Source organism: Ciconia boyciana, chromosome 1, assembly GCF_034638445.1.
Source record: "Ciconia boyciana chromosome 1, ASM3463844v1, whole genome shotgun sequence".
NCBI lineage: Eukaryota > Metazoa > Chordata > Aves > Ciconiiformes > Ciconiidae > Ciconia > Ciconia boyciana.
In genome coordinates, this window is record NC_132934.1 from 203,208,626 (window position 1) to 203,229,847 (window position 21,222).

Below are 21,222 nucleotides of genomic sequence, written 5' to 3' on the forward strand. Positions count from 1 at the left end.
AAATCTATTTAGATTTTATTAAAATGGAAGTTTTATTGAAATGCTGAATAAACATATTAAGAAATATGTTCAAATGCATCTACTAAATTCATGTTTTCATTCACAATTGAAAATAGATAATCCAGTTCTGATTGGCTGACTGAACTATACTGCTTAGAATTTTAGCTCTTGCTAATGGCAATTTTGAATTTATAATGTATCAACAAAAAAGGACACTGGCATTACAGACACCTCATTTTATACCCTCTGTTCAGTTCTGTCATTTAGAGGTTTTGGGTTTTTCTTTTCTTCCAGTTTCTTGTGAGTCAAGATTTATCAATTAGAGATTGAAAGAATTCACTTATATTTCTGAGACTTTCTTTAGTAAAAAATGGAAAAGACTGAATAAAGGAAAAAAATTACCACAACTCAATTTTAAAAACGTGTTTTCAAGTGAATTATTATATTAAATGTGTACCAAAAAAACTCTGTACAGACATGACAGTCAAGATAATTAAGATATATGGCTCTCACCCTCCCACTAACCTAGGAACTGGCAGACTAAATTAGACCATAACTAGAAATGAGATTGTGTCACACACCAGTATAAGCATTAAAAAAAGAAACATCTTACCAAAATTGTAGTGACAACTACTGTTCTATTCTCAATAGCTGAAGTGTCATTTCCAAGTGTAGGTTCATGCTGAATCAAAACTAATTTATCCATGTCATTCCAGTAACCAACCTGAAAAACAAAATTTATATAATTTACAGTAGAAAAGTCTACATTCTGTATAATTATAAATATAAATTATTATAAGAACAACAGAGTGATCCAAAGATAATTTTGTACCAAAGGAATTGCTGTCATGCTCACAGACAGGTGCATGGTGGTATGTATCTAACACTTTGGGTATACCACCTTGCACCACTGCTGCACAGAGTCAGTCCTGGTATCACTGCCACTCAGCTGTTCCTGAATGATCTGAGAGGCACAAGTTAGATCCCATTTTCAACAGTTTGAAGCCTTCCTGGGGCATAAAGAAGATACAAGAATTTTTGTTCTCCACAAGAAAATTTTCATTCACTAATCTTCCAGATCTTCCAGTCTTAGATGGAGGAGTGAAAGACATCTGGATGACAGCTTTGCAATTCAATGGCTGATCTCAATTGCCTGCTCCATCATGGGCCTCTCGGGAGACTCCCAACCCAGGGACTTACACCAGGCTCGTTCCACTTAATTGCTGGCACTGACCTACATTAGAAGCCCTGTTATTAAGGCTTTCTTTACATTCAAAGGACAGACAGGCACCACCAGACAGTGACTCAGCTCATGCAGGATAAGCACCGCTCCTAGAAAAGTGCTTGCTTTCCCCACTGACTCTAAAGCATGGTAAGAGTGACTTCACTCTAGAAGTCGCTCTGGTAAGTGCCTACAAGGAGGTGGAACAAACCAGATTTTCATCTCCCTGGGTGCATTCAGGCTGCCACAACTCTTCCCAGAGCAGTGTTAAGGTGAAACAGCTGCCTTTGTTCATTGCTGGTGGTGAACTACTCTAGAAACAGGTTTGAATCACTATCACTTGTTCTTGTATTCCCATGGAGGCAAAAAAAAATTAAAAGTGGCATGCCTGCAATCAGAAGCCTGCCCTTAAATACAGACATCACCCTTTGCAGTGCACACCGCTGCAGCCTGCATTGGTAGCGATGCTGCTGGGCACAAGACATGAGTCAACATCCTTTCCTGTGAAGGCCCAGGGATGCAGTGCTTGCTGTAAGACCACATGGCATGAAGGCAGCCTGAGAAAAGGAGATTCCCCTTCAAACTTTGATTGATGCTTTTGGGAGCTGCTCAGTGAACACATAAAACTCTCCAAATGCCCCCCCCAAATCCCCACAGGCTATGTACTATGTTTTCGGATGGCCAAAAGAAGATACGAGACCTAAAATACTTCACTGTTTTTGTAAATCCTGGCCAGTCAGAATCTTATAGCACACTAATCTCCTCACTCCGTGTAGTGACACTGTTAGTATCTGTATCAGCAAGTGGTATTCTGGATTTAGAGTTCATCCCAATCATTTAATGTTGACCCGGGTGAAGTTAGGTATGAAAGGTCATTTGCAAGGCTTCCTGGGAATGCTGTGTGCATGATGTTCCCAGTACAAGGCAAATGTCTATGAAATATGAGCCAGCAGTGTGCCCAGGTGGCCAAGAAAGCCAATGGCATCCTGGCTTGTATCAAAAATAGCGTGGCCAGCAGGATGAGGGAAGTGATTGTACCCCTGTACTCGGCACTGGTGAGGCCGCACCTCGAATCCTGTGTTCAGTTTTGGGCCCCTCACTACAAGAGAGACCTTGAGGTGCTGGAGCGTGTCCAGAGAAGGGCAATGAAGCTGGTGAAGGGTCAAGAGCACAAGTCTGATGAGGAGTGGCTGAGGGATCTGGGGTTGTTAAGTCTGGAGAAGCAGAGGCTGAGGGGAGACCTTATTTCTCTCTACAACTACTCGAAAGAAGGTTGTACTGAGGTGGGTGTCAGTCTCTTCTCCCAAGGAACAAGTGTCAGGACAAGAGGAAACGGCCTCAAGTTGCGCCAGGGGAGGTTTAAATTGGATACTGGGAAACATTTCTTCACTGAAAGGGTTGTCAAGCATTGGAAGAGGCTGCCCAGGGAAGTGGTGGTATCACCATCCCTGGAGGTATTTGAAAGATATTTGGATGAGGTGCTTATGGACATGGTGTAGTGGTGGTCTTGGTAGTGGTAGGTTAACGGTTGGACTCAATGATCTTAAAGGTCTTTTCCAACCTAAATGATTCTATGGTTCTATGATTCTATGAAATCGCAAGTGGTTCATGACATTGGTCCCTTGTCTCACTCTTACTTGGAGATGTCTAATTCCACCTTCCCAGCCATCCTTTCAGCACGCCAGACATAGGTCCCTTAGCTGAAGCTGCTCTCACATCTAACCTGTGACTTACTAGCAAACACCCTCCCTTTTCCCCTTCTTGCCATTCTCTTTTCTGCAACTAGATCATGGTTGTCTATCGACCCTCTGACAAGGTTGCTCGGGAATGGCTCAGTGCCTGTTCCTCTAACGCAGTGCTGACAGCACTCAGCTCCATGTCAAACGGACAACATGAACACAAATATGTCAGTAGGAGAACACTGCTCTAATCCCGTCTAAAGGGGCTCCTCAGGTTACTGAGAACCTAATGAATTAAGAGACTGATCTTTTTTTCCCAGGAAAGGTGCAGACAGTGGCAGTGATTTTAAAAAGTTCCTATCAAAGAGATGCAATTCAGGCTGGCACAGCTCACTTTTCAGAAGCACCTTGGGACTGATCAGCAGCAACTCTCCCTTCCCTCCTTCCTCGATTAATTAGGAGTTCATGAGAGAAAGAGCTGGGAGAGGGGAACACATTGTCCATCTTACCAGGAGAGGAAAGGGAACTCTAGTGGAAAGCAGGCTCCAGACAGAGCTCCAGTGTAACTGTCAGTGCCAAAGGACAGTCTGTGCCTTGGATGAAAAGACTTCAGTATGATGGAAACTGACTAAATCATCAGATCAGTTATGCAGCCAATATTATTTCTAACATTATTGTAGAACGCAGACTAAAATTCACCATCACACAGGATTCTGCCACCATGATGTGGAGAAATATCTTCTTCAGATCAATGCAGTGATGTGATATGAGAGTATAGAAGTGCAGGGGAGTGCTTTTGGTTGCTGGTCTCATATGCATTAAAGAATTCTATATATTCTTAAAACAACCAACCCTCCTCTTGATTTTTACATTTACTATGTCACTAATTTCCTTTTTGAAAAAAATTTATGGAGAGGCAAGTCATTTTAGCAGTCCCTAGAGCAGTGTGCAGACACACTCACCACAGAGAATTACAAATACATGAAGTAATTCAATATGAGTGAGTGAGCATGAGTGAATATGAGTGAATTTTTTTTTCTATTAGTGAAGCAAACAAGCACAAACTCTTCCCATACACAACTTCTGGTATATTTAGTTGAAATGTTCCTTTCCTCTTTGCAATTGCTATTACAGCACAGGAGCCTTGATTTAGGTGTCTGCAGCAAACAGGAAGCTTCAGCATTGCTGATACAGTGGAGAGGGAGGTTTTATTCCTAGTAGGATGCACTGCTAACAAATACTCTTTTTCATCCAGACAACCACAGAGTCACAGATACAATTGATAACTGAAGATGTCGAGTTCCTGTCAAAAACTGTGACCAGCTATAGGCAGAATATGTACACCAAAACCTGGAAGTTTGGGAAGCTCATTATAATAGTGAATGATTGTTTTTCATTGTGCAATTCCTCACTGCTGGAAAGTTCAGAAGGAAAGCAGAAAATGAATGATGTACTGTGTTATAAAAGTAAGTACCATATGAAAATGCAGACAGAGATAAAGGAGGTTTTTAAGGAATGGCAGGCATTTTTTCAAGGAATTTTAGCTTGTGTGCACGGGTGTGAGCTTGCATGTGTGCATCTCAAACCTGCACTAAAGTAACTCTGGAACTGGATTACTGAATAAATACGTAAGATATATCATGACACTTGTATAAGTATATAGATTCACAGTCACTGTGAGAGCACTAAATAACAATATGTTTTCCTATAAATACCTCAAATCCCAAAGGAAAAAAACTCCTCAAAGGATAGGATTGAATTCAGCTACATCCAATTCTATTTGGATTGCAACTGGACTTTATAGCAGTTGCATCCACTTATACAGATGCTGAATTTGTCTTTCAGGAAACAATATTGCAAAAATATCTGCCTCAAAGTAAATTTGTCACAACAGTTTGGCATTTGAATGGTGTTATTTCTGAAGGCCTGTGTGCCTTGTAGCCATCACTGAAGTGCTCCTGCTGAAGCCACTAAGCTGAAGTCACTAACTGCAACAGAATACTCAAAATTTTTGATAATCAATTTTCATGTCAGTTGCCCAAGTTGGAATTTAGGAGCCAAATCTTAGACTCTCTTGTGCATGTACATGTATACATATATGCTTTGTTTACTTTTTTCCTCCTTTTTTTTTTTTTTTTTTTTAATATCTTGGTGACATGATGAATGGTGAATGACAGAATCACAGAATGATTGAGGTGGGAAGGGACCTCTGGAGGTCATTTGGTCCAACCCCTCTGCTCAACCGAGAGCCAGTTGCCCAGGACCGCGTCCAGATGGGTTTTGAGTATCTATCTCCAAGGAAGGAGACTCCACAACCTCCCTGGGCAACCTGAGCCAGTGCTTGGTCACCCTCAGTGTTTCCTGATATTCAGAGGGAACCTCCTGTGTGTCAGTTTGTGCCCATTGCCTCTGGTCCTGGGCACCACTGAAAAGAGCCTGGCTGAATCTTCTTTGCACCCTGCCTTCAGGTATTTGTACACATTGATAAGATCCCCCTTAAGCCTTTTCTTCTCCAGGCTAAACAGTCCCGGCTCTCTCAGCTTTTCCTCATAGAAGAGGCGCTCCAGTCCCTAATCATATTTCTGGCCCTTTGCTGGACTCTCCAGTATGTCCATCTCTCTCTTGTACTGAGGAGCCCAGAACTGGACACAGTTCTCCAGTTCTCCAGCCTCACCAGTGCTGAGTAAAGGAGAAGGATCACCTCCCTCAACCTGCTGCCGATACTTTGTCTAAAGCAGCCCAGGATACCATTTGCCTTCTTTGCTGCCAGGGCACATTGCTGGCTCATGTTCTACTTGGTGTCCACCAGGACCTCCAGTGCCTTTTCTGCCAAGCTGTTTTCCAGCTGGGTGGCCCTCAAGCATACATTGGTTCCTGGCATTGTTCCTTCCCAGGTGCAGGACTTTGCACTGCTCCTTGTTGAACTTCATGAGGTTCTTGTTGGCCAATTTCTCCAGCCTGTCAAGTTCCCTCTGGATTGCAGCACTACACCCTGGCGTATCAGACACTCCTCCCATCTTGGTGTCATAAGCAGACTTGCTGGTGGCACGCTCTGCCCCAGATCCAGATCATTAATGAAGATGTTCAATGGGACCGGACCCAGTTTTGACCTCTAGGATACACCGCTAGTTACTGGCCTCCAATTAGACTTCAGACCACTGACCACCACCCCCTGGGCCTGGCCCTTCAGCCAGGTTTCAATCCACCTCACTGTCTGCTTATCCAGCCCATACACCAACAGCTTCTCTAGGAGGATCTTACGAGACACAGGGTCAAAGGCCTTAGTGAAGTCCAGGTAGACAATTCCCACTGCTCTCCCCTCATCTACCAGGCCAGTCGTTTCATTGTAGAAGTTTATCAAGTTGCTCAAGCATGACTTCCCCTTGGTGAAGTCAGCCATGCTGACTACTCATGATACTTTTCTTGTCCTTAATGTGCCTGGAAATGGTTTCCAAGAATAGCTGCTCCATCACCTTTCCCATGGATCAAGGTTTAGTTCCCTAGGTTCTCCTTCTTGCCCTTCTTGAAGAGACGAGTGACATTTACTTTCCTCCAGTCATTGGACACTTCTCCCAGTTGCCGTGATCAACCAAAGATTATTGAGAGTGTCCTCACAATGACACCTGCCAGCTCCCTGAGCACTTGTGGGTGCATCCCATAAGGGCCCATGGACTTATGTACGTCCAGTTTGCTTAAGTATTCCCTGACCTGATCCTCTTCTACTAAGGGTACATCTTCCTTGCTCCAGCCTTTCTCCCTTGTCTCTGTTACCTGGGATTCCTGAAGGGCAGTTTTTCTAGTAAAGACTGAGGCAAAGAAGGCATTCAGTACCTCAGCCTTTTCCATGCCCGCTGTACTCAGGTTCCCTGTCTCATCGAGTAAAGGCCCCACATTTTCCCTAGTCGTCCTTTAGTCACCTTTGTACATACAGAAGCCCTTCTTGTTGCCTTGGACATCCCTGGCCAGATTAAATTCCATTTGGGCTTTAGCTTTTCTAACTTCGTCCCTGGATGCTCAGACAATGTTTCTGTATTCCTCCCAGGCTACCCATCCTTGCTTCCACCCTCTTGCTTCCTTTTTGTGTTTGAGTTTGGCTAGGAGCTCTTTGTTCATCCATGCAGGTCTCCTGGTATTTTTGCCTGACTTCTTATTCATTGCGATGGAACTCTCTTGAGCTTGGAGAAGATGATCCTTGATTATTAACCAGCCCTCTTAGGCCTCTTTTTCCTCCAGGGCCTTACCTCTTATCTTCCAAGCAGATCTTTAAGGAGGCCAAGCTCTGTTTTCCTCAAGTCCAGGGTGTGAGCTTGCTTTTCACCCTTCTCCCTGCCCTTAGGCTCCTGAACGCCACCATTTCATGATCACTGCAGCCAAGGCTGCCTTTGACCTTCACATTCCCAACAAGCCCCTCCTTGGTGGTGAGTATGAGGTCTAGCAGAGCACCTTTCCTCATTGGCTCCTCTATCACTTGGAGGAGTAAGTTGTTGCCAATGGACTCCAGGAACCTGCTCGGATTGCTTATGTCCTGCTGTGTTGTCCCACCAGCAGATATTGGGGTGCTTGAAGTTCGCCACAATGACCAGGGTCTGTGAATATGAGGCTGCTTCTCTGTGTCTATAGAGGGCCTCGTCTACTTATTCTTCCTGGTCAGGTAGCCTAGAGCAGACAGCCACTATAAAGTCACCTTGACCTGTCCTTTTTTAATCCTAACCCATAAGCTTTCAGCTGGCTCCTTATCCATCCTCAGGCAGAGCTCCATGCACTCCAGCTGCTCTCACACATAAAGGACAACTCCCCCTCTCATCTTCCCTGCCTGTCCTTCCTGAAGAACGTGTATCCCTCCGCTGCAACCCTCCAGTCACAGGACCCATCCCACCACTTCTCTGTGATCTTCCTGCTCACATCCTTTCTCCTCACTGGCACGTTTTGTTATTGTTCTGCAGACAAGAACCAAATAAGAAATGCTGCATAAAGGAAACTAATATGAGCATTGCCTATTGTTTCCTATTTTATTAACTATATGGAAGTCTGCCTCTGACTAGCTGTGCCGTTTTGTCATGCTCTGTTCACATCCTCAAAGCTGTGGGGAACAAAAATCACTTTTCTAAAGATTAGAAGCATGCATTACTCTGACTGGAAAGGCTAGTCCTGAAAAGATATTGCTGGGTGACTCATAAGTCATGTTATGTAGGACATGAAAAGAAGACATTAAAAGTGAAGGCCTCTTAGTTCAATTAAGTATAGCCATTTCTCACTTATTATATAGGATTTGTCAGGCTGGAGCACAGAATTGGTCCAATGATCACATATAAAATACTATGTAATACATGAGAAATAAATTATAGTGAGTAGCCAGATCTGTCAAAGCTGTTATGACTTGTAATATCAAAGACAGGTAATGGCTTAAGAGTGGCAGAGAGGCATGCCTGAAAGGTAAGAAAAGCACCTTGGGACTGTAGGACAGCAGAGACATAGCTTCTCTTTTTGCAGCCACCCTCCCCCTCAAATTACAGGCAAGAAGAGAGGGTGGGGACATTACTACAGTGGTGCCAGCCAGACACCTCTCCCAAAACAAGTGACAAATGTTGAAACAGGAACAACAGGCCACTTTTGATAGTTTGCTGCCAAGCAAATTCCCTAATGAGTTACTGAAGTTGTGACCTAATTAACCACATCTTTTCCACCTTGCCTTTCCTCCTGTACAATTGGGAATTGGGGGTGGAAAGGTCATATTTCACCACTTGCTTTCGATGCACCCCAGCCACCCGTACATCCTCCTGGCTCCTGACAGTGCACCGCACAGCCAGGAAGGGAGCCGGAGTGGCAGCAAGGTCAGACACATTGCCTAGCAGGAGACACTGAGCTTCCCAAGGAGCAGGAAGACAGACTAACATATCCCAATTTATTCTTCAGCCACCTGTCATACTTTCAAAAGGCAACTGCAACAATACTGCTCATACACAGGCACATGCCTTGCTTTGGTCTACAGCTCTATACTGCGATATACTGGCAGTTTGTTCACCCCAACGTGTAATTCTGCTCTGGGTCTGTAGTTTAAGACTCTGCCTCCTCATCACTGTGCCATGTAACTGTCTTTGGGGACACACAGTTCACCTGGGGTACTATTTACTGGGCTTGTCACCTCTGGCCTGACAGCAGAGGACTATTTAATTAAATTCTGATGGCCTTGGCCCTATTCAAGCAGCCATGATTCTCCCATTCATCATCAGCTTCTCACTTTTTCTTGTTCTGAAGACCTCACAGACAAAATAGGCTACAGTGTCTCCAAAGGAATTAAAATCCTTGAGCCTGAGTGTATTTTCTGATATTTATTTGTTTTATACTATGAAAAATGGACAAATTTCAGCACAGAAGAGAAAGTGTTAACAAAGTACCCAGGCTTATCTTTTCAAAGGGATCGGGCTGAGTGATAAGCTATATGCATTCATTCAGACACAGAGGATCTGCTTAGAAATATATTAATGTGCATTTGCCTAAGTTGCTTACAAGCAACCAATCAAGCACACAGGATCAGATACAGCAATTAGTTTCAGAACATATAAGTATTCAGGGCATTCTTTCTTCCTCCTCTCTCCTCTCCTTTCCCCCTTAAAAGCCCTATGTTACTTACAGCTTATGATTCATGTTTACACAGAACATACAAATGACCCTGCCTAAAAATGCCAGTAATTTGCAAGATAGAAATCTTTGGATAAGATACAAGAAATATCTACTATTCAGAGTTCTGACCATTTTCCATCACCCAGCAGCCTAGCAACATGCCATCCAGCTGATTTTCATTAGTATGCTTGACTGCCTGACATCCCGCTTCTCCAAGATGCGCACTTGTTTTTGTGTTCCCCAATTTGTTGCACTGAATAACAGTATCTAGTAGAAAATTCAGTTTAAATCTGCTTCCACCAGAAATATCATCCATGTATGCAATGTATTATCTTTTTTTAAACCACACGGAGTCCAGTTTAATGTAAGTTTGCATAATCATTTCATCATACATAACTCATTTGTATGATATCAGGATAGTAAACATTGTCAGCATGTACCTTCCGAGGGCCCGTGTTCTTCAGCTCAAAGACATCCATGGTGTAGTTGACTCTGCGACCATAGTGGTCAAACTGAACATTTCCTGTCAGTCCTTGTATTCGAACCTACAAATGGAAGAAAAAGCATCATGAAGATCTAGCCTTATATTCTTTATTCTAAATGTCACAAAGCAGTGGAAGTTATCCTGGCTATGTCCTTAGATTACCATAACAACACTATTCTAGAATAGACAGGCATTATAAAGCAAAAAAGTTGGCTACATTTCCTTTGTATTCCTTTTTCCTGTCAAACTATGCTCAAAATAGGCTTAGATATGCCAGTATCTAACTGCTAACAAAGACACACAATGGACCTTCTCTTCTTTCATGCTGTGCAGCTCAACACTTTCCAGCAGCAGGTCCTAAAGAGGAGTACATTTTTTACCATTCTTATCACGGCTGCAGAATATTTTGGATCACATGAAATAAACCTAAAAGATGTTCAGCCTGAGTTCATATATCTTTTTAGCTCACACTCTGGTGGATTAAATGTATAAATTGAGTATATATTGCTCATCAAGGTAAACTTGACAACAACCTTGGCCCCAGCAAAGCAATTTAATATCACAGAAGATGGGTGGCATGCATAGGGCCTGAAGAGAGTGTTTTCAAAGCCTCAGAGTGCAGAAGGACAGATGTAAAGCCATAAGATTGGCTGTGGCATTTTTCTACCACCTGTGTCTCAGCTGAAACCAGAACTCTTCTTTTTTTCTTTCAGCTCTTTACTGCCTCACCAAAGGATACCCAGACTGTGGTACTCATCCCAAAGAAGTCATGGCCATATTGCTGCTAGCTTTGATTGTATCAGGATCCAGCCATGCAAACCTTTTTGGCCAGATTTGAAGGCTCATGCTGTCCGTCCTAACACAGAGGCCTGACTTTGTGCTTCTCACAATTGTTACAGATCTGTGCATCTGCATGGAGTATGTGAAGCATACAAAATGCTTTAATTCTATCCCTAAGAATCAGGATGTGGATTTAAAACACTTACTCCTTCCCTCTGTCCATTTCTATCTCTGCCAATTTTCTCCAGGACTGAAACCTTGGCTTCCAGGCACAGAGCTGCCAGCTCTGTCAGCAGTCACTTCTCCTCAGCAGTTTCTCCTGAGTGGAGCCTGTTCATTTGCAATGACTTAAATTCTACTGCAGGATTTTTATTTTCTTACTGTCCCATTCAAAGGAAAGGCTAAATCATTTTGACGGAGATCTAGAACTTTCTAGGCATCCATATTCATCAGGAATTCAAAATCCTGACATCAGAGAACAATAGCTCTGGGTTATTTCTTTTTAAAGAAAAAAATACTACCTATGTGATTTCCCTGGGAGAAATCTACTTTTATTCAAGATGACAGAAACATATTTGGAAGGTTATATTATGTAGCTATACCTTTTTCCTTAAATGACAATACCTGTACACCCAGGTTATACGCAAAAGCAACAGATGAGCTCACCAGTTCAGCGGAGGAAGTCCCAACTATCCTAACAGAACTAAGAGTAGTTTCAAATAGTAGCAGTTCCCCTCTACCTTCATTCCAAGTTATAAACCAGAACAACCAGAACAGCCCCAGCTGTTTCCAAATGGCAACTGAAAAATAAATTTCTCCTCTCCCATTACTACCATTGTGTATAACATCTTCCAAATCATAGTGTACAACTAGTATCCAATATTCACAAAGATCACTAAAATAAAGCCTTGCCCTACCTGTTTTAATGTCCTCTCCATATCAATTCCTTGACCCCATGGGGCTGCAGGGTTAGCAAGACAATCACCAGCATTTCCTCTCCTTGAAATATCAATTTTCTGTCTTCTAAGATTACGGAAAGTTTCAGCCATCACAAGCACTCCATCGTATGTTAATGCAGACGTATACTAAATAGATGGACAAACATACCGCTTTAGAGTTGGCATGTCTTTACAAAAATCAGCTGTCTCAGATATTTCTAGTTTGATTCATTATGCAGTAGTTTCTATACCGTCATTTAGAAAAAAACTCTCCTCAAAATCAAAAGCAATTTTGTCTAAGGAACAAACGCAGGATTGAGAAGAGTACATTACAGTAGCTCCAGCTTTAAAACTATTTCTTAAGGGTAGAGAAATCTGCCTCTGAAGAATTATTAAAAGAAACAAATTAAACTGGAGATGTTCAAGTCTTAAATATTTTTCCAGTTGTCTTATATGTTAGAGAATAACCCCACCCACCCAACTTCTTCAAAAGAAAAGAAAGAAACAGTAACTCACTGAGAAAATATAACTGAAAAAATGCACAGCTAATGAGCAGACATCCAGGCTATTGGAATTGCTAAGAATGATCAATTCTTCCTATCGGAAAACCTGTGCTGGCTCTCTGAATGACATAGGGCACTGAATGGTCTGTGTTTCTACACTAACTACAGTAACTGCTTTAGGTTGAGAACATGCCAAATGAAATGTGTAGAGCAAGTCTTCAACAGATGTTAGCCTGGAGCCACACAAACAAAGGGGCATTTTCTCAGTATGGTCCTCTGATGGACATACTGCACCAAGAGAAGTTGTTCACGTGCCCAGGGCTGCTAATGATATGCCCTGTAACTTCCAAAATTTAAATTCACTTATTCAAGTCTAATTTACTTCCTTTCCTTTGTCTTGCATATTATAAACTCTTCGGGACACGGTTTATCTTTATAATCTCAAATTTTGGTTATCCATAGGTGAATTATGTGCAATTCCAGTTAATCATGCTGACTTCTCAGAAGGAGGCAGCACAATCCTGTTCATGCGGCAAGGAGTCCTATAAGCTAAATTGTTCCTGTCACCTGTACTTGGGGATGTCTGCACGCCATAGCCCACAGCATCCTTGGTTTTTTTTCCTCCAGAATATACATTTCTTGAATATTCACTGAATTATGTAGCTATGCTTTGTATTATCCATGTTGATGCTTTCTCTAGACTTTGCCAACCTACCACTTTCCCAGCCAAGGGAGGGCTGATTGCTTATCTCTGCACAGTGCCCAGCACAAAGGGGCCCAGTCTCAACTAGGTCTGATATGCTTTAGTACATATAATAACAGAACTATTTTGATGAAGTCATATTTATAGCTATGCTGTGATTTGCCTGCCAAGAAAATTACAGGTGAGAGAAATATTTTGTTATCCATCTGTGAGGGATTAGCATAGAGGAACACTGGGATGTAATTTCACTGTAAGATGGTGCTTGAAAGTGATTACTATAGCAGGTTTTGAGGTGGACAGAATTTCCAGAGGAAACTCCAAATGAAAATTTAAGGGTAGTAAATTTATAATTGTGATTATATCTCATACACAGAAGAATTCAGCTGTTGAGAAAGCTCTGCACTCTAAGTGAATCTAGATAATTAGACTAATTCATGTAAAAGCGGTTGAAATTAAATTGTCAGTTAAGTCTTTGACCTTTAATTCCTGTCAGTAAAGGGGTGAGGTTGGAGAATAAGTGACAAAGGACATTAAAGTACATCAGTGAAATGTGTTGCAGTTTGTGTTTCTATCATACAATAATAAGGCTAGGCATAATTAGTTGCCAGTAATAGTAAGATAAACTGCCTTCTCCTCTGCCTAAATATTAAGGTCTTCATTCATGTGTTCAACAATGTTAATCAGAAATTAGAACACTTGAGTGATTTCTTTGGTAGTGCTTCAGATCAGCCAGTACCTTTGGTGGGGTCTCGGATCCTGGGTATTCTCTCTGGTCCAGCTTCTTCCAGCGCTGCATCAGCTTAGTTACCATTGGGGTACTGAAATCTACTAGCTGAAATCCAGTCACATTAGCTCCTCCATGCATAAATCTCTCCAGAGAAATATCTTTGAATCCCTAGAAAATCAATTTAAGATTTTGTTTGTCCTCGTACACCAGTGTGGGTTCAATCTGTTCTAGGTCAGCAAGGCAGCATAAAGAATGTACAGCAGCAGGCTTCCATTAGAAGCCAAGACTTAAACCCAGAGAATAGTGTTGAACTTTTGTTCATAATTTCCATTTGTGTAATAAAGAATGAAACAAAATCAAGAAATAAATTCCCACATTATTGCTAGGATGATCTTGACAGCTAAGCAACACATTGCTGCGAAGGCAGACAGTTTTTGAAGAAATGCCTTTGGCAAATCAACTGAAAAGTGCCTGCAGAATATTAAAGCCTTAATCCAATTTCCAACAAAGCTGGCAGATTTGAATGAGCACTGTACTAGTGCTTTAACTGATATATCCCTGTTTCTTTGCTTGTTTGCAAACTGAACAACAGTACTGTGTAAATACATTTATTCCAGGATTCATTGTTTAGGCTGAAGGTGTCTGAGATAATGAGATAATATAATAGACATTAGAAGGCAGAGACAGCGCATGAGGATCTCACTGTTTGTGCAAGGAAAATATAACATCAGAATCACACTTCTGTGAAATATGATGGTGGTACCTCTCAGGTCTGCTATATATTTAAAGCCTAGTGTGACCCCCAACATTGAAAGAAAAAATAAAGATTTAGGAAAAAAAAAAAGTGGGGTATTGAGCCAGTACCCCAGCAGAAAAACCTGTTAAGGACAGAGATTTGATTCATGTCCTAAAGGATACTGACAGTAAATATAAAAGGTGATGCATCAGGAAGTCATATTACCCACATTACTGAACAGCCAGTAGATAGTAATGTGTGCCTCTGCTGAAGTAGATGAGTAGATGTCCCTGTCCCCACTGTATATCCCACTAGCAGTTCACTGCAACATCCGGTTCCTTGTTTACAGCAACTATTTTGCATAGGAAAAGTTACTTGGGGAACTATAAATGTGTAATGTTGAAAATTTAATTTGTAAGACCTAAGAGAATAGACATGTCTCATTTAAAATCCCTGAGGTCTTAAAAATAATCTGAAGTGATCTGAAGTTAAAGTACATCAAAGCACAATAAAATATTTCACATCAACTAAAATTCCTTGAGGGAGAGTAAAAATAAAACAATTTAAAGCATACATTAGACTCTGTGCTACATTCACTGTGCGCGGCCAGGCAGGTATGTCGGCTTAAAGAATGGGTTATTTTAATAATAAAATATTGCATTTACTCTTTCTTTGCCCTCTTCTGAACATTATCTGTGTGAAGGTGCAGTTTAGACTTAGAGTGAATATACTGAACTAGTAATTTGACTGGAAATAGCAGATCTTACAGCAAAATGAATGTTCCCTGGAGAATGTAGAAAAGTTACCTCGAGAATTGTTAAGTTAGTAATATTAAAAAGATGAGTCAAAAATCATAGTGTAGTTCAGTAAATTCTAATTCAGCCACAAGATACACTTAGCAGTCCTTTACGCTACATTGATTTTGATAAAATTTAAGAGGGTAACATTGTGCCCTTCTTGTCTGCATGGCTGTAACAACAAAACCAAGTTCTTTTATGAACCATAAAGAATGTATTATGCGCAACCACATATTAGTGACAAATGGCAAATGTTGTGTGAAGTGCTATAACTTCAAAGCAAAACTGAGTATTTCACTTACCGAGCAGGGATATAATTCTAGAAAAGTATCTTACCAGGTTGGCAACTATATAATGGTATCCTTTAACATGCTTTCCCACGCTCACAATCTGTGGGAGAGAAATAAGAAAGAAAAAAGAAAAAACAATGTCATATCGTTTTCTCTAGAAAGGTGTTTTCATAGCCAGATAGATATAAATTCTGAAATCTATAACATCAGCAATATGATGTGGAGAGTCTCTCCAATAAGGTAGCTATAACTTTCCAGGTGCTTAATCATGGGAAGGAGTTAAAATAAAAGTGAGTAAAGTAATGAACTGGTAATGTGAGTGTCTTCCCTATGATTGAAAATGTTACTGTAGTATATACCATTTTATCAAATAGAGCAATTACCTATGGGATACAAATTCAGAAGGAGAAGGTCGCACATTAGCTAGAAAGCCTACCTGCTGATGTACCTTTCCATTTTAAATACGTGCAGAAATTATGAATCGAACTGGGTTTTCACCTCTTGGGATCAAAGCTGTTTGCCCTTGAGGTGGTCAAATACTACGAGTATTATTCATCTCTTAGACTGAAGACTTTGGGACCCTAAAGACTTTGGGAATGGGCATGAGCAAGGACAGAGCAAGAACAGACAGCGAGGATGCCCTTGAGTGTTTAAGCCAAATATAACATCAAGTGATGCAAAAAGAGAACAACCATGATATGCAGCTGCTACAGTCCTGACATGGCAAAATCAACAACAGGGTTTAGACAAAAACTATGTCAATCCATGCCTTTTATCAGTATTATTGCCATTCCTATGATGGAATGCTTCTTATTTAATGTGCTGAAAATCAAAAATGAGGAGAGAATATTCTGTCAGTAGAAAATGGTGTTAATAGTTTCATTACAGATTAAAGCTGTTTTTACTAAAGAAACTAACAGTAATACCTGCAACATGCAGCTTGTGTTTAGTACCAGTAAAGAGTTCTTTTAACTCTTATTTTTTATAGTTTGCCACTCATTTAGAAAAAGTCTGCTTGCAGCCCAAATATGACTTTTTTTCTCCTCATGTACTCATCTCCACGAATCATTTTAGCTTCTTTCCAAATGAATAAATAAGATACAGGCAAAAGTTTTCCATGTGGTGCAGGTTACTCAATAAGTAATGGGAAACTTATATATATGTCTCCTTTCCTGCTTTCAAATCTTAGCTCTAGGCCCTGTCCTGAAGAGCTGGCAACTTCTTGCCTTCATGGATCGCACCTCATGTTCAAAAGAAAGAACAAACATTCACTAAGCCTTGCAGCCCCTTTTCCCAGTGCAGCAAAAAACAATTATTATCACATTTTGGAGATGAGAGACAAGTTGCTGAAGGACTAAATAATTTGGCCAAAGACACCCAAGATCCAGGATCTAAGTCTGGATTAAGACTTGGAAATGCTTGATTCCTGGCTCTGTTGTTCCAGTAAGCCAATTTGCTTCTACAGCAGAGTGGAAAGGAAAATCGAAGGGATGTGGCATAGGCATCTTGTCAGAACTGTTTCAATTTCATTATTTTAAAGTAATAAAGTGAATAAGCAATGTGCCTGTTATCCTTTTGTTCTTGTTTCCCAACCTCTATTTCATATTTATAGTCCGTAGCTAAAATGATAGTATTTAAAAAGCAAAACACAAGCTAAAAAAACCCCAAAAGACACTTCCCCCCCACCCCAAGCCATGACCAGACTGTCACCCTTCATATAAATGAATTGCTTATTTTGGACTCAATGAAACTCCCATTAAGATCAGTGATTAAATACCATTGCTACCATTTTACTGGGGGGCAGCAGAGGGAGAAATCACACCTTCCCTTATCACCAACTCAACACATGTGAGGAGGGTGCTGTCACGCCATTTTTTTGCACTGGATACAAAAGGTTCAAACCCCTGCTGGTTCAATGGCTTCAAAAAGGATGTGATCCCTGATACCAGTAATGCTTTTATATCTGTACTCCTTCAGCAATACATGGTAACGAAAATATGTTTGCCTCTCCATGACAGGGAAACTGATATACATTAAAAACTCACATTTTTAAATAACTACAGTACCATAGTTTGAATGTAAGTGGACTGACATGATTTAAGATGTACGTGATACGATAACCAGATCCTCAGCTTGGGCAAATCACTGCAGCTCCCTTCAAGCTCTTGCAAGCTGATGTAGCTTTGGCAATTAACACCCTTAGTGATCTGTTCCCTCGTTTGGTTTCGTAATACAAATTGTGACGATCATTGCAACATATCAGTCAAATAAAACAAGCACATGATTAAAGTGCAACTGCTGAGGTATGTTAGATACATGTCCATAGTTGTCACAGTCAAAATGAGTAAATACTGCAAACGATTAACCAGATTTGCTTCTGTGCTTGCTCCTAGCAAATGTATGTAGAAATGACTGCAGAATTCCGGGTTTTAATGTGAACAATACAGAATATTTTTGAAAAAAAATTTGAATTTTTCAGTGTATTCTCTCAAAACTTGTGTCTTAGGGTGAGTGATAAAGGTACGCATTTATGTATCAACTAGTTGTCTTAACTTCCTTTATCATCAGTGGAAAGAGCAGGCACTTTGAGGAAATGATTCATCTTATCCTAAAGCACATGTCTAAAATTAATTAGACAGCTTGTGGCCTGAAAGTGCATATTTTTCTGCACTGACTAGAAAAAGAGTTGATGATGATTAGCTCTGATGTAGACACCTACATTTTATATCCCTAATGTTAACTGAGACGAATTTCACCCTAAGAATGTTGATCATGCAGACAGAGAAGAGAAATGATGCTATATGGCTTGTATTTCCAACCAAGATTGGATAAAATTCTGATTTTGAATTGGAAAATGTTTATGGTTATTGATCACACACAGTTCGCAAACCAGGAATTGCTTATGATTTAGGAAAAAAGTGCCTGTTCAGTGAAACAGCTTTCTGTGAGCATCTCATACTTTCGAATATCCAAAATATACATACAGTTACCTTTCTGTCTCAAATAGTCAAAGCTGCAGATTATGATCTATAAAATAAGATATGAATTCTCACTACCTGAAGAACCACCTTTCTCTATACTGTACTTCTGCAGTGGAGATAAATTGAGGCAACGAACTTAAGACTTTCATAACAAGAGAAGGAGTTTCTGACAGCTACTCAGTCTGGAATACAAACTATCACCCTTTTTTTCTCTATTCTTTAAACTGGTTAGCAGTGACTAGAGCTTTAACAGAGATGAGACCTCAACCATTCCATACACATAACAGTAGATATTGCCCTGAACCACAAACTAAACAGATGAATGCTGGTGAGTGAGGGAATATTTTTCTTCTATGGCAGAGCAGAGAGGGGGGGTAAAATATCCAGCAAATCTATTCTGAAAGGGAAAAACAAGACTGAGATTTTGAAAGATGAGAGAGTGTTCCAGAAAGCCGTTGCTATAGAAGTTCATTACGTCTGGGGGCACCTTAAAAACCCAGGTACTTCCTCATGCACCCCTAAATTCAGACTGAAGGGTCAAGCTTAGTCACAATCCAGAGAGAGGGCAGAGTTGCATCACCTAACATCTACATTAGCAAGTAGCAAAGTCCATAGGATAGGATATGTACAGAAAAAGTGTTGGTGCTAAGAAGCTGGCATCCATAGCATGCACATTTCAGGGTTTTACTCTGGACTATCTCTAACCTGGTCACTAGACTGAACTCACACTGGGCGCCAGTGCACTTCAGGGGTCCTTCTGGGCACATCTTCTTGTTTAGCATCATCCAAAAGAAAATGAATCCATGTATTTTGAGTCCGCCCTTAATGAGAAATGCAGCACAGCAAATGGCTGCAATGAGGACATTCACTTCAAAAGAGCATGCTCCTGATACCATCTAAGATGCTCTGTGTGCCTGTGGGCCCCACTCTCTTAGACAGGCCCTGAGCATATGTGGGGCAGGTGGCAGATTCATGTATAGCAAGAGGTTGAGCAGTGAGAACTGTCTTCATTTCAAAAGGCAGGCCCTGAAGAGAGGGCAACGCTGCCACAGGCACCCATGGTGGCTCTGCCCAGGGAGCAAGAGGTCTGGCTTGGCTCTCACCCCGGACAGTTCCAAAACCTGAGACAGGGCTAGGCATCAAAGATGAGCTTTGCCAGACACATAAGCAGTGATACACCATGAAACTGGTGATATGGTAGGTCAGGGTCATAGTAGGTCAGGAAGGACCCTCTGTAACCGTCCTTTCCATTGCTTCGGGATGCTTTGATTCAAAACTGTCTTAGTGACAGCAACCTCAGTGAGTGGAATCATATCCATTCCTCCCCCTCACGTAGTACTTCTTCACTTACACCTTCTAAACATTTATTTTTCCTCTGTACTCCCACTCTTGACTTCTCCTTAAACACCACACACAGATATTGCACCTGGATTTTGTCACAGTCAGAGTTTAAGGTGACCTCAGCTTGCTCAGGGAGATTTTGGGAAGAAAGTGTTGGGAAGGGTGAACTGATTCGTGACTTCTTTGAAGAAGGACGAGAGCAGGGGAAAGCATGACGCTGCACTGGCTTATGTATATTGATTTGCATGTTGTAATTCAATGACCAAGGTGGCCAGCACCTAGAATTGGAGCTCTTTTATACTCTTATTTGTAAAACTGAAGAAATTATTAAATAATCAACACAGCCCTGGAGAAGAATGAATAAGAAAATACAACCTGCTTCCCAAATTACCATTAACAGGAAAGACAACAAGACCCATTCCATGTATTATCCCATAGTCACACTATTAGTGAATACTTCATTTCAGTAAATGCAACAGGATAGAATCAAAGGCCATTAGGCTATCAAGGTTGTTTCAGAATCTAATGCAACTTTTTTTTTTCCAAATATCATTGTGTATGTGAGTGTCTGCTGAAAGGTGAACTTTGAAAAAAAAAATCAGCCTTAGGCTCTGTTCACATTACCAAATGCATTTATGTATAACACACTAAACAGGACAGTACGTTGTGAGAATTTTTAGTTGCTGATCTACCATACTGCAATTGAGAAAACGCCTTATTCTGATTTCAGTGATTCCAGTGGCAATCAAAAGTAACTAGAATTATACCACTGACTTTAAAGTGTGGTAAAAGCAAGGCCAGTGAGATCTGAATTGAACTTAGGCTTTAGACAAAACTCTGAACTTTCTGACTTTATCATACAATACTGTTCTTTCCATTTAGCTGAACAATAGCCTGGCCTAGGAAATTCAGAAACTATTCCACTATCGAAAAGAAGAGCTACCAGTGTCTGCTTTGATTCTTTTCTTTTTTTTTCCCGGTAGCGGCAAGTTCACTGACTTTGATAAAACCATTTCCAGACTTACATCAGCATCTGAACAGAGAATCAGGCCCCAAGTCATCCTCTGTTCTCTACTACTATGAAATGGATATTGCATATAACTCATTTTAAAAGAACGCTTAACTTCTGTAGCATGAAATGTCCCTCATTATGATTTCCAGAAGATGGAGGTCAGTACAGCTGGAGTGAAAAGGACTTATTTTCAGTTAAATCTCTTCAAAGGGTGATAGCTGTGCATTACCAATGGGACTTTAACAAAGGTTTTCCTCTTTGCTATTGTGTCACAATCCGTTGCCTTAAGAAAAAGGACACCAGCAATAAAATGAAGTCTGTCTAACACAATATAAAAAGTGTGGAGACTTGTTAAAGATGGAAGATTGAGACCTGACCTGAAATATTGTGGCAGAAATGGTGATGATA

General features: G+C 40.9%; 1 protein-coding gene across 3 annotated transcripts in view; it reads right to left on the bottom strand.

Annotated features, from left to right (window-relative positions):
• Window positions 1-21,222, bottom strand: part of GRIA4 (glutamate ionotropic receptor AMPA type subunit 4) — a 237,321-nt gene that overhangs the window by 64,911 nt on the left and 151,188 nt on the right. For all 3 annotated transcript variants that reach the window (XM_072850628.1, XM_072850630.1, XM_072850629.1), the window contains exons 5-9: window positions 15,527-15,580; window positions 13,667-13,825; window positions 11,704-11,871; window positions 9,963-10,067; window positions 614-724 (exon numbers count right to left, since the gene is read on the bottom strand). In XM_072850628.1, the coding sequence (XP_072706729.1) occupies window positions 614-724; window positions 9,963-10,067; window positions 11,704-11,871; window positions 13,667-13,825; window positions 15,527-15,580 (597 nt within the window). The remainder of the gene's footprint in view (window positions 1-613; window positions 725-9,962; window positions 10,068-11,703; window positions 11,872-13,666; window positions 13,826-15,526; window positions 15,581-21,222) is intronic.